We start from the raw sequence: 13,889 nt of genomic DNA, 5'->3' as shown, positions 1-13,889 counted from the left end.
TCCAGTAAATATGAGTCATCTTCATTCAAAACCTCCCGGGTTCAAGTGATTGTCCTGCCTCAGCCTCCCAAGTAGCTGAGATTACAGGCACGGGCCACTACGCCCGGCTACTTTCTGTATTCTTAGTAGAGACAGGGTTTCACCATGTTGGCCAGGCTGGTCTTGAACTCTTGACCTCGTGATCCACCCGCCTCAGCCTCCCAAAGTGCTGGGATTACAGATGTGAGCACCACACCCGGCCCTGGTTTCCTTTTTCCTTCTCTTACATGGATGATGTGAACTCTTTCTACAGGACATAGATGTGTGTTCTCTTGTCATAAAGATAAACATAAGGGAATGATTCCTCTAATGAACTGATGACAAGGTCTGAGTGGCCCCACAAGCCAGGAGTGACCCCAGACAGCTGTTCTGTTCTCCACTATGAGAAAGAAGGGCTTAATAGCTATTTCTCTAACACTAAATTCTAAAACTAAAACAGTTATTTGCACATGGGTCCTCCAAAATTTAATTAGTTTATGTCCAACAATTCCAAACTAGATTTAACTATTTAGGAGAATATTTTAAAACTAGGGTTTCCAAGCAGATTTACAGGAAAAGCTAATGTTGCTTAAAACGGTTAATTCATAGGAGCATTACAAACAATTGTTTATGGCTGTCAAGGGTTGTTCAAGATCGTTTTGAAAACTTTACAAGCAAAAAACAATTCAGATGAGCACTAGAGTTGTAAAGCAGATCTAACATTCTTTTATGCAAAAAAGATTAGGCTTTGCCCCCAGGGACAGCAGGGCGTCTCAGGGTGTGGGCTGAGGGTCATCACTGGGGAGTTGCCTGGGAAGCTTGTCAAAGCACAGATCCACACAGCTCTGGATGGCAACCAGAATCTTAGCAGACAGGGACCAGGCATCTTTTCACAAATTCCTCAGAGATTCTCTGTGCCCAGCAAAGTTTGAGAACTGCTCCAAGGAAATGCAAGGCTTTCTCTGTACTTCCTCTCAGCCCCCTAAAACCTATCCCTTAAGGAAGAAGAGCCTGACATGAATCAAGGCAAGCACTCAATAAATATTTGGTCAAGTACAAAATGTACTGTGAAGGATCTTACCTCTTCTCTTTTCCGTATGCTGCCAAGGAGCCTGAAGCCACATTTGAACTCAATTATATAAATTTTCTAAGCCTTCACAGCTTGTATTTTTAAGCTCTTTTTTTCCTCACTCAAATTTTTACTGCTATATTCTTCCCAGTTCTAATTTTACCTTTTATTTATTCACTGCCGTTACTTTATTTTATGGTTTTTGTAAGCACTCTCAGACGCTCTGTGGAATAAAATGGGGTATAAGTATATAAACACAGTTTTACACAGTTATAAATCAAAGTGGCCAGTATTTGTGTTCCCGCCATGTTCCTTCCCATGCTAAGATCCTGCCATAGAGACTGAGCTGCACTCCTTTGTTCCAGTTGTCAGCTGAGAGTCTTTATGAAAGCACCAGCAGCCTTACTTGTGTCCTTGGAGTTCGATGGCTGTTCCTTTTCTCCCACCGATGTCCCACATGATGACAGAGTGATCTGAACTGCCTGAGAATAACACCCGCTGGACTGGGTCCCAACAGAGAGCGGTCACCCCACCTGAGAGGACAGACACAACCAGACGTCAGTCACAAGGTAAGATTCTTGCCCACCAAAGAAATGTCAATGCAGCGGAGACAGGATCGAATGCAGTTCCTGGCATACAATAAATTCTTGTGGAAAGAACAAACAAGTAAGTACCCAAAGAGAAAAAAATTGGCTCCAAGGAAATTCCCACCCATTAAGCATTTTTCACCAACATTTCATGTACCATAAAATCGATTACTATAAAGACCAAAAGAAAATAAAAAAGACAATAAATTGACCTTCAAAAGGGAGACATAATTCTAAGAAGTATGGAAAATACTGCACTGTTTGGAAATATTAACCACATTTTCTTAACTGCTGCCTACCTCCCACCCCTGACAACGACAGATGAGAAGGAAATGGGGTTTACAAATGCTCAATTAGATTTCTGAATATCAGATTTAATTAGGCCACACTATCAGAATTTAAAATTATGTTGGCTCTTTGGGAATTTTAATTTACAGATTCCGGGAAAACTACTTATGTTCTTAAATGTCAGTTTCCTCAACTGTAAAATGCAGATGATGGTAACACCATGACCACTAGGACTATTACTAAGAATGATAACATCAACCCAGCCATTACCTACTTCATAGGGTTGTGGTGAGAATTCGATCAATTACATAGGACCACTCTACCACTCTAAACTGTAGTGTGCAGTGCAGATGTGGGTTATTAGGATTACTCTAGTGGTATGGCTATAAAACATTATAATAGATTTTTTATGGTAGTCCCTTTGCAAATCAACCCCTTATGTACTGAGAACAACAATAATTTTTTCCACATAAGATGAGCACAAAGCCTGCAAATACTTAAGAATGTCAGAAATACTCATTTTTTTACATTACTAAAAAATACTGTATTCTGAAAAGAACATAAAATAGCTTCTCATTTGTTGGAATCTGATATTTTTCTTATTTAGATTATCCATTTGTTCTAATGAAGTGCTATACTTTAAGAGCTTTCAGGGAAGTTTCTCTCATACATTTGTTTCAGGAGAATATTTTCTTATTTGTCATATGACTCTTCTTAGTAAGATTTTTTTTAAGATCAAAAAGGGAGGGGGAACCCCAAACTCTACTATTCTGGATTATGCTTCCTAGCGTTTTCCTAAACCTGCACCCTATGCTGCTGGTATACACTCCTGCCCGTGTAAGAATAAACATGGCTTCTCCCAGTGCATATGTGGTTAGCCACCACAAGCAGCCCAGCCCTCACCCCCGACCACCAACATTCCCCACAGCAGCAACCAAACACAGCGAGGCCGCTCACTGTGTTGTCTATTAAACTGTATTGTCTGCTGAATGAATGAAGGAGCAGACGAATGCAAACATAAAGATCATTTTCTCCACTTCACACAAGTTCTTGCTTAAAGGTCACCTCCTCAGAAACACCTTCCTTGACTACACGCGTCACTCTCCTGCTTATTGTTTTTTTTTTTAAATTGATTGTCTCCTGCCCCAGTAGGACAGAAGCTCTAGGAGGGCTGGAGCTGTGGCTTGTTCACCACGAGATCACCAAAACCTAGAATTCTGCCTGGCTTACCTACAGCAAGCACTCAATAAGCCCGGACAAATGGGCAAATGATTGAATGAAGGAGTGAGAATATGAAAGAAATGCCCTTGGCTTTGTTCTTGGCAGATTAAATAGGCATATGACATCTATTAATGGGTTAATATTAGATTAAATGGGTTAATTAGGTTAAATGAGTTAAGACTAAATGGGTTAATATATAAGCACACAAAACAGTCCCTAGCGCATGGGAAGAATGTGCCTGGCTGATTACTATTGTTAATGTGATGCCTTCATCTGTTCGACTGCTCACGTCTTTCGGTCATGGAACATCCACGTCAAGGACAATCTCTGAGATGGTCTTGCTTGACTGACTAAGCCACTCCAACCGGGGGGATAGATAAGAGAAAAGTGGCAAGTGTTTGATTTCTCCTATATAACATGTGAAATGGGTAGCTCAGGTTCTTTAAGGCATCATGATCAGATTTAATAATGGTGGGCACTGGTAAAAATAATGATGAGAAAGGTTTACTAGACTCAGTTAAAAAAACTTAATTGTAAGCGTTGTTCATCCTGTCAGAATCAACATGGAAATATTGAAATAGGGTTTACCATGACCCAGGTGACAGATACCTTTAGACTTCCCTGACCAATATACACCTACACATCTAAGAACACATCTAAGAACACGGCACCATGAGGCCGGGTGCAGCAGCTCATGCCTGTAATCCCAGCACTTTGGGAGGCTGAGGCAGGCGGATCACGAGGTCAGGAGTTTGAGACCAGCCTGGCCAATATGATGAAACCCCGTCTCTACTAAAAATACAAAAATTACCCAGACGTGGTGGTGCGTGCCTGTAGTTCCAGCTCCTTGGGAGGCTGAGGCAGAAGAATTGCTTGAACCCAGGAGGCAGAGGTTGCAGTAAGCCGAGATCACGCCACTGCACTCCAGCCTGGACAAGAGTGAGACTCCCATCTCAAAACAAAAAAAAACGAAAAACAAAAAACACTGCACCATGAAGATCCAGCTCTCTGCCTTCTTTGTTGGGAATATGGGATGAGGATGGTTTATGGGGATAGAAGAGAAAGTCTGGATATGGTATTATAAGTGTACAGGCTCTGGAACCAGAATCTAGTCTTAAATCCCAGCTCTATATTTATTAGGTATAGGACCTTGGGCAAGTTATTTAATGTTTATGTGCCTCGTAAGTCTCATCTGTAAAACAGGGATGATAACAGTACCTAACCCACAGTGTTGTTGAGATTAAATGAGTTAATATATATAAGCACACAAAACAGTGCCTAGCACATGGGAAGCACCACTCAACAAATGTCAGCTATGATTACAGTACAGGAGACCTCATCTATACAATCTCTGTGACAATGTCCTTTGTTGAGTCAGCCTTAAGGCATTGACCAGCTTATTCTATGCTATCCCAGCCATCATGAGATCAATTAAGGTCTTAAAAACAAGACCAGTCTCTAGCTTTGCCACATTATATCAGGCCAGAAGGGGCCAGGGCTAGGAAGGAGAGTTTTTGATAACACAGAGTAATTAGGAAGGGGAATAGATAATGTGGTTAAAGCAAGTCAGGGTATATTCATCAGGCCCTCCCAGGGCCCAGAGTGGAAGAGATAGAAGGAAAAGCTGCAAGACAAGGAGAAGTTTAGGATGGTGTAGGGGGTAAATAACTCTGGGGTCCTATGCCTGCTCTATGTAAATGTCCTAACAATGAGGTCATTTGAAAGTTGGCCCATAAATGATAAATCACAGCATTCATTTCAAATCAGTTCAACAAGCATGTACTGAGCCTCTTCTATGTGGAGGAACTGTGCTAGGCTCAGACACAATGAAATAAGACTTAGACTCTACCCACCAAAAAACAGTAAGATGATGGATTACTTTTGAGAACAAGAAGAGCATGCACATTATGTTTGGTTGAGCCACTCTCTTACGGGATATGTGACTGCTTCCCCTGTCTGGAATGCCTGTCCTGCCTTTTATCACCCAAGTAACTTTTTCTCCCTCCAGGAAGCCTTCCCAACACCTTCAATCCAGGTGAGGTTCCAGTCTCTGTGCATATCTCTATTGTTTCACAGACCCCACTATATTGAACTTGGTTGGATTATAAGTTGGGTTATGTATCTTTGTATTCCAGCACAGCACACAGTGACTGGTATGCAGGAGGTGCTCAATAAATGTTTACTCAACTGATCTGCTGCACTGAATGACAGAGAGGAACAGGAGGACAATAAGCAAGAGGCAGCCAGGACAGCCTGGGATGGGGGCTGGTGGGAAGGCTGTGCAAGACACCAAGGATCAGAGATGCAGTGGGGAGAGGTGCTGACGGAAATGGCCTCTCCCTTCTGAGGGAATTTTTCCTGCATCTCTCTGTACATAGGCCTTCCTGATGAACTGTATAGTTCTTTCTCCTAACACTTCTGGCAGCAGAGGAAGTCAACCACCTTCAGCCAGCCTGCATTCCAGGCAGTGCAGACACCCACCTCATACCCCAACCCACACTGGGGGCAGAGCCCAGGGCTTCAATGCTTGTGGTTTTCCAGTGTTTCTATTTTAAATGACAAAAAGCATTTCTTCCATTTCATTTGACTTCATTTCAAGTTAATCCATCTTTCTGGTCCCTTTCAGCATTTCATTTTATGCTTCTCCCTTCCTTTGATCTCCCTAATATGACCTACAGAATAATTTTTAAATTAAAATGGTTAAATTCCTAAAAATAAAGTTTTCTAGTTATTCTTTAGTGGGCACAGGTCTTCTATTAAGGATGATGAAAAAGTTCTGGAAATGGATAGTGGTGATGGCTATACAACACTGTGAATGTACTTTATGTCAATGACTTGTGCATTACTTGTACACTTAGAAGGTTGAAACGGTAAAGTTCAGGTTATATGTATTTTATCAAAATAAAAAATTGCCAAAATACTTCTAAAAGTTTTCATAACTATACAATGTATACTATTATATACTCTCATAAATATAACTGTTAGTGGCTGGCTAATATCTCCCACGTATATATCTTATTTAAACTATTTTAGATTTTCTCAACTTTTAAGTATAAATTTTCCAAGATGAACATTTTACACACACAACTTTGTTCACATTTTCAATTAGTTAGAAGAGAATCTCAAACATAGAAATGAATCTGAGAGTATAAATATTTTTAGAAATTTAATATATATTACCAAAATGCTTAGGGAACTAATTTTTTTGAGACTTTTACCACATACCTTGCAAAAGTGAATGATCACGTGAAGTGTTACAAAATCAGGGTTGGAAACTGCTGGATCTGTCTTTCCCAGAGTGTGATCGGGTAACTCAGCAGAGGGAGTGTCACACCACACCCTCAAGGGTAATATGTGCAGGCCAACATGAGGCTAAAGGAGACTAAGAGCCTGTTGAATACAATATCTGATCTTTTGATTGCTCCATTTTGCTCTAGGGTGAAGTGACAAGCGTTTTTGTCAAGCTAAATACCCTCCATCTCTAGACTACACCTTCTTCCTGAGATCCATAACTCTTCAGCCAGCTGTCTCTTTGCTGCCACCCCAGGGACCATTCAGTTCAAGCACAGTGCTATTCTCTCCCAGACCTGCTCTCCCAGCAGTGCTCCAGGTTTCAGGAACTGCCATCACCAGTCAATACATGCTCCACACAGAAGCCTTGGGAGTCACTGCTACCCTAGTTACCAAATGCTGCTGACCCCTGCTCTCCAAACAGATCTTAAACCTCCTCCACTTGTCTCCACACACACTGCTGTCCCCCAGTCCAAACAAAGTCAGCATTCTGAGGGTCTCTAGCAGTAGTCTCCAGCAGTAGCCTCCTAAACAGTCTCCCTCCATCCATTCTGTTCCCAGTCAATCTACCACCTACTGCTGCCACAGTGGCTTTTTAAAATGCAAACCATGTCACTACTCTCTTTAAACTTCATCACTGGTTTCCCACCTGAGAATAATGCCTGAAGCTCCTACCACTACTTGTAAGGTCACCTGCCTCTGGGTGGTTGCTAACATTTTCCCACTCTAGGCTGCTGTTCCGGGTCTGGAATGTTCCCACCGGGTCTGGAATGTTCCTACCACCTACGTAACTCCTTTTTCTTCTTTAAACACCTTCTGGCTGGGCACGGTGGCTCACGCCTGTAATCCCAGCACTTTGGGAGGCTGAGGTGGGCGAATCACCTGAAGTCAGGAGTTCAAGACCAGCCTGACCAACATAGTGAAACACCATCTTTACTAAAAATAAAAAAATTAGATGGGTGTGGAGGCATGCACCTGTAATCCCAGCTACTCAGGGGGCTGAGGCAGGAAAATTGCTTAAGCCCAAGAGATGGAGGTTGCAGTGAGCTGAGATCGTGCCACTACACTCCATCCTGGGTGACAAAGCCAGACTCTGTCTCAAAAAAACAAAAACAAAAACAAAACACTTCTTTGGGAAGCCTCCCTTTAATTATCTGCAAGAGGAGAGGACTTTCTGTTATCTGCTTCTAAAGAAGCCTCTGTGCGCGTCATGGCTCCACAGCACCTGCTACTCATAATGTTTGGATGAATTCTCTGTAACTATTGGTCTAATGCATGCATTCCATGCTGGCTGGAAGATGGACAAGGGCAAAGATTATGCTTGTTTTATTCACCCACATATCCTGGCACCATCATATATAGAGAGAGTGGATGACTGACTATGGATGACAATTCACATCTCTTGATCTGCATTTTATATACACTGGATCTGTGTGAGTCTCCACTATAAACAAAAATTGAAGTTCTAAATTACATGAACTTGCATCTTTACATTGAACTGTGACTTTCTTAGTTTGCTTAGTTTTTTTTTGTTATAGTTACACTGTTCCCTTCAATGATTCCCCTAACAGCTCATGAACAAGTCTGCATTTAATTATTCATTAATTAGTTTGCTTTGGCAGATTTACATTCAAGCCCTCCTGTTTCAAATATGTTCATGCTAATAAAATAATTTCTTAGAAATAAAAGAAAAAAGATTGTATTAACACTATTAATTTCCAGTGGTCAAAATATGATTTTTGCCCGGGTGCGGTGGCTCATGCCTGTAATCCCAATACTCTCGGAGGCTGACGAAGGTGGATCATTTGAGGTCAGGAGTTTAAGACCAGCCTGGTCAACATGGTAAAACCCTGCCTCTACTAAAAATACAAAAATTAGCCGGCCATGATGGCGGGCACCTGTAGTCCCAGCTACTCGGGAGGCTGAGGCAGGAGAATTGCTTGAACCTGGAAGATGGAGGTTGCAGTGAGCCAAGATCACGCCACTGCACTACAGCTTGGACGACAGAGCGAGATTCTGTCTTTAAAAAACAAAAAAAACAAAAAAAACAAAAAAAAAAACAAGAAAAACAAAAGCAACTCCTCTGTTTAAGTCAGTTTTTGACTTTTTCATAGAAATACATTCTACTTTCTGCAGAAATAGCAAAGAACTATGATATTTGGCATTTAGCTCCAGAAAGAAAACCAGTAGAGGGAGCATAAGAACATAAAACTAGTTTCCTAAATCCCTAGAGATTAGAAAAATGTTATGCTTTGGCCTCTGGGCATGACTACTAGGTCGATTCCCTCATTAACCCACATTTTTGTACGACCTTCTGTACTGTAAGAGAGAATGATGGGGTGAAGGGCTATGATTCTGGACACATACTGAAGACCTGTCTGCTTCTGAGTTTGGATCTGGAGTGATGGGACCTCCAAAGCTGCCCTTTAATGGAACTGGATTAACTTTAGGGTGTTCATTTTGTCCTTACAAAAATCTCTTTCCCAGAAATGAGACTTGCTGTGTTTGGGACCTCCCAGGGCCCAGAATGGGCCTACCACTTAGGAAGAGCTCAACAATATGTCTAAATCACCATGGACTCTCTTACAGGTCCTCACTCTAGCTTTACAGGAATGAGCTGTATTGCAGCCACATTAGTGATGGGCAGATACCACTGTTTAGGAACAATAATAAGGTAACCATCTGACCTGCTACATTTGCCTTCCTGTTAGCTAGTGACCTTCCTGGGCCATTTCCTGTTTTTCTCAAATATATTTCTTGATAAAAATAAAGTGAAAATGCTTTAAACTCTTTAGGAAAGATAAGACACAATGCCAAGGTCATATTTCATATCAGAACAAGCCTGCAAAACATGGGACCCTTGAACCACATGTGGCTGACAAGAGTGCTTAGAAGCCGCTACTGTCCTTTTCTGACCTGGAGGCAACAGTACAACACTCAGGGGGCTCCTATCAGCCACCATACCACGAGTGGGTGCGTGCCTGATTACTGAAGAGTCAAGAGGTCAGGCTGAAAGCCACCTCTGCCTAAAGTGAACCTGGGAACCATCAGGTCCATCACCAGGCCTGCGGAATGCACCTCTGAATTCTACCTTGAATCCACCCACTCCGTGTTTTCCCACTGTCACAGTCCCCTCTCAAGGGACAGTTCCCTACTAGCTTTCCAATTCCACTCTCTACTGCCAGACAACCTTTTAAAAACCAATCAGGTTACCTTCTTTGCTTCAAACTCTTTAATGGTCTCTCAGTGACATCAGGATAATGTCCAGCACGGTCTCAGTGATGGAAAGTGACTCTTGCTTTCTGGCTGCCCCTCCACCCCGACCTCCCCTCTCCCTCCCTCATACCCAGTGTTTCCGCCAAAAAAGAGTGACTAGCAGTTCTCAAGAGAGCCATGCTCTTGCACATCTCCTTGCCTTGAACACGCTGGTTTTCTCTGCCTGAGATGCTCTTCTCAGTTGTTTTCCATGAACTCAATACTTACTCATCCCCAAAGATCTGAGGTCAGGCAGACTCCTGAGGAGGCCGTTCCTAACCGCCTCCACCTCCTTCGAGTGGGCTGCCCTTCTGTGTTCCCAGAAGCGCAAAGTGCTCGCTCCCACCAGCCCTGCCACCACGCACTAGAACTGTGCTTTAGTTTTTGTCTCTCACTGGGTTGTGAAGAATTTGAGGATAATCACAATTTTACTCTGTGACTGGGAGGAATGGCTGAGATGACAAGGGACAGCACAGAGCATAAAGAGAAGAGGATCCAGGGAAGATCCTGGGGACACAACCGACCACAGTGGAGCTCGAGAAAGCCAGCAGCATCATAGAAGAAAAGCCAAAGGAAGGCAGTTACAGCCAGAAGGAATGGCCACAATGTAAAATGCTGCTGAAAAGTTAAGTACGACAAGGTTTACAACGTGTCCCAGCAGGCCACTGGTCACCTCAGGGACAGCAGTTTCAGTGGCATAATAACGACAAACCAGATTGTAGGGAGCTGGAAGGCAAATTGGAAGTGAAAAATGCGAAGCAGCTGGGAAAATTATATTCTTCTAAGAAACACAGTTGTTTGCTACAACTTGGATGAACCTTGAGGACATTATGCTGAGTGAAATAAACCAGTCACAAAAGGACAAATACTGCATGATTCCACTCTTATGAGTCACCTAGACTAGTCAAATTCATAGAAACAGAAAGCAGAGTAACAGTTTCCAGGGACTGGGAGGGTAGGGGGAGAGGATGGGGAGTTAATGTCCAAGGGAACAGAGTTTCAGTTTCATAAGATGGAAAAGGTTCTGTGATGGATGGTGTTGATGATTGCACAACAGTGTGAATGTAGTTAATGTCATTGAACAGCACATTTAAAAATGGTTAAAGTGGTAAATTTTATGTTTTATACGTTTCACCACAATTTTTAAAGCATTGCTATTAAGAGAATAAGGAGGAACTTGCTATAAGTCATGGGATTGAGAGGGTGTTGGTTTGTTTTTCTACCAGAGGCAAAAACCATAAGCATGTTAATAAATTGAGAAGAGTTAGTCAAAAGAGAAACTAAGGCAATCCATTTTGGTGTGGAGACCCCACGAATAGCTTGGGGCCAGAGGAAAGCAGCTCTCCTGCACTGAGAAGAGACGAATGGGCCAGAGGAAGGCAGCTCTCCTGCACTGAGAAGAGGAGAAGCGGAGAGAGAAAAAGTTTGTTTGTTGGGGTCGGGGGGGATATACAGTGGGCAAGAAATACTTTTTTTTTTTTTTTTTTTAAAGCTTTTATCTGATAGCTTTTGAAGGAAGAGGCAAGGAATGAGATGGGGATGGGGGCTTGGGAAGGATGGTGAAGGTCTCTGTTTAGGGGCCTGGAAGAAGGAGCGAACTGAGGACAGGGAGAGGGATTATTAGGCAACTTCATAAGTCTACACAGGAAATCCTGAGTGTGCAATGGTAATGATGGTCTAAACCTCAAGGCAGTGTGACTACTGTAGACCCAGCAGCTGGCTGCACAACAAGAAAAGGTGGAGAGTTAGTCTGAATCAGACAGGCTTGCCAAGAAGGCAGAATATTTACATTCACAGAACTGAGAATGCTGGGAAGGCATCGGTGAAGCGATGCACCGCTGGGAGGAAAGGTGATGCAGGGGCTGAGATGCTGGAAAAATGGTGGGACCACAGGCTGGAATGCGCCACAAGGGGAAACAGTAAGTGGAATGAAGAAAGGGTGTAGGGAATTGGAGGATGAGGAGGCTGAAGTCTGCGTGAAGCACAGAAGTTTAAGACTTCTGAGGTGGGACAGTTCTGGGTCCCCCACAGAACCCCAGGCCCAGTCTTGGCCAAAGTGTAGGTGAGGGTGTAAGTGGCTAAAAAAGAAATTCAGTCAGGGAAGACCAGGGTCCTATCCATAGGGGATATTTCCATGTGTTCTTCCTCCCAAAGGCATAAATAATTCAGATGATCTTTTATGAATCTTCTTCCTTGTATTCAATTTTCTCCTTACTGTATGTTTCTTATTCTACCATTCCATTTTTTCCCTTTAGGAAGCCCCTTATGATCTAGGTATTATCCAATTTTATATCCTCTTCCCCTGCTTTTTTTCTTATCGACATCTAAACTCAGTATTATCTCGTTTTACACAAAATCATGGGTTGGTAGCTGGTAGAAAACGGAAAGGCCCTTTAAGAACCATGAAAACTGGCAATGACTCATTTTCTAGGGTCGATATGTTCTACAGTCAATAGTACATGTTAAAACTACTAGTAAAAAATTAATCATCATCATTTATCAAGTCTTTCAAAGGCTAAGCATGAATATTTTATACTACCTTGCTTAAATGACCCTGAGCAGAGCAATAACATAAAGGGGACCTTAGGTTTTAACCTGAGAAGGATATGAAGGAAGGAAAGTTGGAGAGGAACTTGAGCCTTTTCACAAAGTCTAGCTACTCATGAAGAATATATCTGTCTTTTCATTTGACTTGGAAGTGGGAATCTTTCTTGTACACCATCTTCTAACTCCAGGAAAGGCAAGGTCAGACCAAGGCAGCTGTCTTTTTGGCGTTCTGGGGTTTGAGCCGTCTGAGGCCACATGCTCTCAAACAATGCCTCATTAATGTATGCCAACATTGGCTTTCTCTGGTGCAATATGACAGAGAACCAAATTATCAACATTTTCAAAATAGATTGGTTTCTCCTTTGTTTGGATTATACAGAAAAATGTTTGACGTTATATTTTACTGAACCATTTTGAAATCAGTTAAGCATATCATGTGTATCTCTGCACAAGCATAGATTGTACTTTGCCACTTTGAAAACATATCTGAACATCAGGAGATGCAGCAGGCGATATCTCACTGTGCTATCAGCACATGATGATTTTGCTGTTAATCCTACCTGTGTGTCCTCTGAATGTTGTGACCAGGGTGCAGTTTTCTTGCTCCAGTTTGAGGATTGTTACTTGGCCTGAGTGGTCACCAATAAACACATGCCGGGTTTCAACATCAAATCTATCATGTAAGCATTAAGGATTGTTTCTCAAAATTAAATGGGGGAATTTACAATGAAGAAACAGGGCATAAATGTAATAAGAAATACGCAAATCCCATCTGAGGAAAACTTGAAGACAGTGCTGAACGACACAAAAGTGAACTTAACCAAATGAAGGACATACTGTATTATTGGACAGTAAGACTTAAAAACGTCACTTCTTGCTCCTAAATTAATAACATAAACCTATATATTTTTAAAAATATCAACACGTTGTTTTCTACAGCTAGAAGTGTTCATATGGAAAATAAATAAGCAAAAGAGCCAAGAATACTCTGAAAATAAGAACAATATGGTATGTGATAGGGAGGTTAGCCCTACCAGATATTTAAAAATGTTATCAAGTTTCTTTAATTAAAAGTGTGGTATTGGTGCATAAACAGCCTAACAGAACAGAATACAAAGTTGAGAAATAAACCCAAAAGCACACTGAAATTTAGTAAATGTCTGATGAAGGTAGCTTTACAAATGAATAAGGAAAAGATGAATTTAAAAAAATGATGTTGGCACAAACTGGATAGCCATTTGGAAAAAGAAAATAGAATCTGTATTTCACAATGTATATCAGGACAGATTCCAAATGAATTAGGGATCTAAATGTAGAAAATGAAAACATAAGCTTTAGATAGGAAAGTTTCTTTGTAACCTTGGAGTGGGAAAAGCTATGACTCAAAAACACAACAAATATTATGAGCAAAGCCAAAAGATAAACTGGAAAAAAATATTTGCAATTTATGTCACAAAGGGCCCAAATCTCTAATATAAAAAGAGCAATCAAGAAGAAAAAGATCCCAAACCTAATAGAAAAATGGGCAAAATTTGAATGGAGCTATTAATAGACAGTTCAAGAATAAATCAAAATGGTGCTGTGCAAAAAGAGTTAACACAGCAGCTCTGACT

General features: G+C 41.6%; 1 protein-coding gene across 1 annotated transcript in view; it reads right to left on the bottom strand.

Moving 5' to 3' along the window:
• Window positions 1–13,889, bottom strand: part of WDFY2 (WD repeat and FYVE domain containing 2) — a 47,694-nt gene that overhangs the window by 26,463 nt on the left and 7,342 nt on the right. Inside the window, exon 3 of the mRNA XM_017891461.1 lies at window positions 1,494–1,620. Within this exon, the coding sequence (XP_017746950.1) occupies window positions 1,494–1,546 (53 nt within the window). The 5' untranslated portion in view covers window positions 1,547–1,620. The remainder of the gene's footprint in view (window positions 1–1,493; window positions 1,621–13,889) is intronic.

This window comes from Rhinopithecus bieti, unplaced genomic scaffold (assembly GCF_001698545.2).
Source record: "Rhinopithecus bieti isolate Rb0 unplaced genomic scaffold, ASM169854v2 scaffold_21635, whole genome shotgun sequence".
NCBI classification, from domain to species: domain Eukaryota; kingdom Metazoa; phylum Chordata; class Mammalia; order Primates; family Cercopithecidae; genus Rhinopithecus; species Rhinopithecus bieti.
Note: the sequence above shows the minus strand (reverse complement) of the source record. Positions and strands in the feature narration are given on the sequence as shown.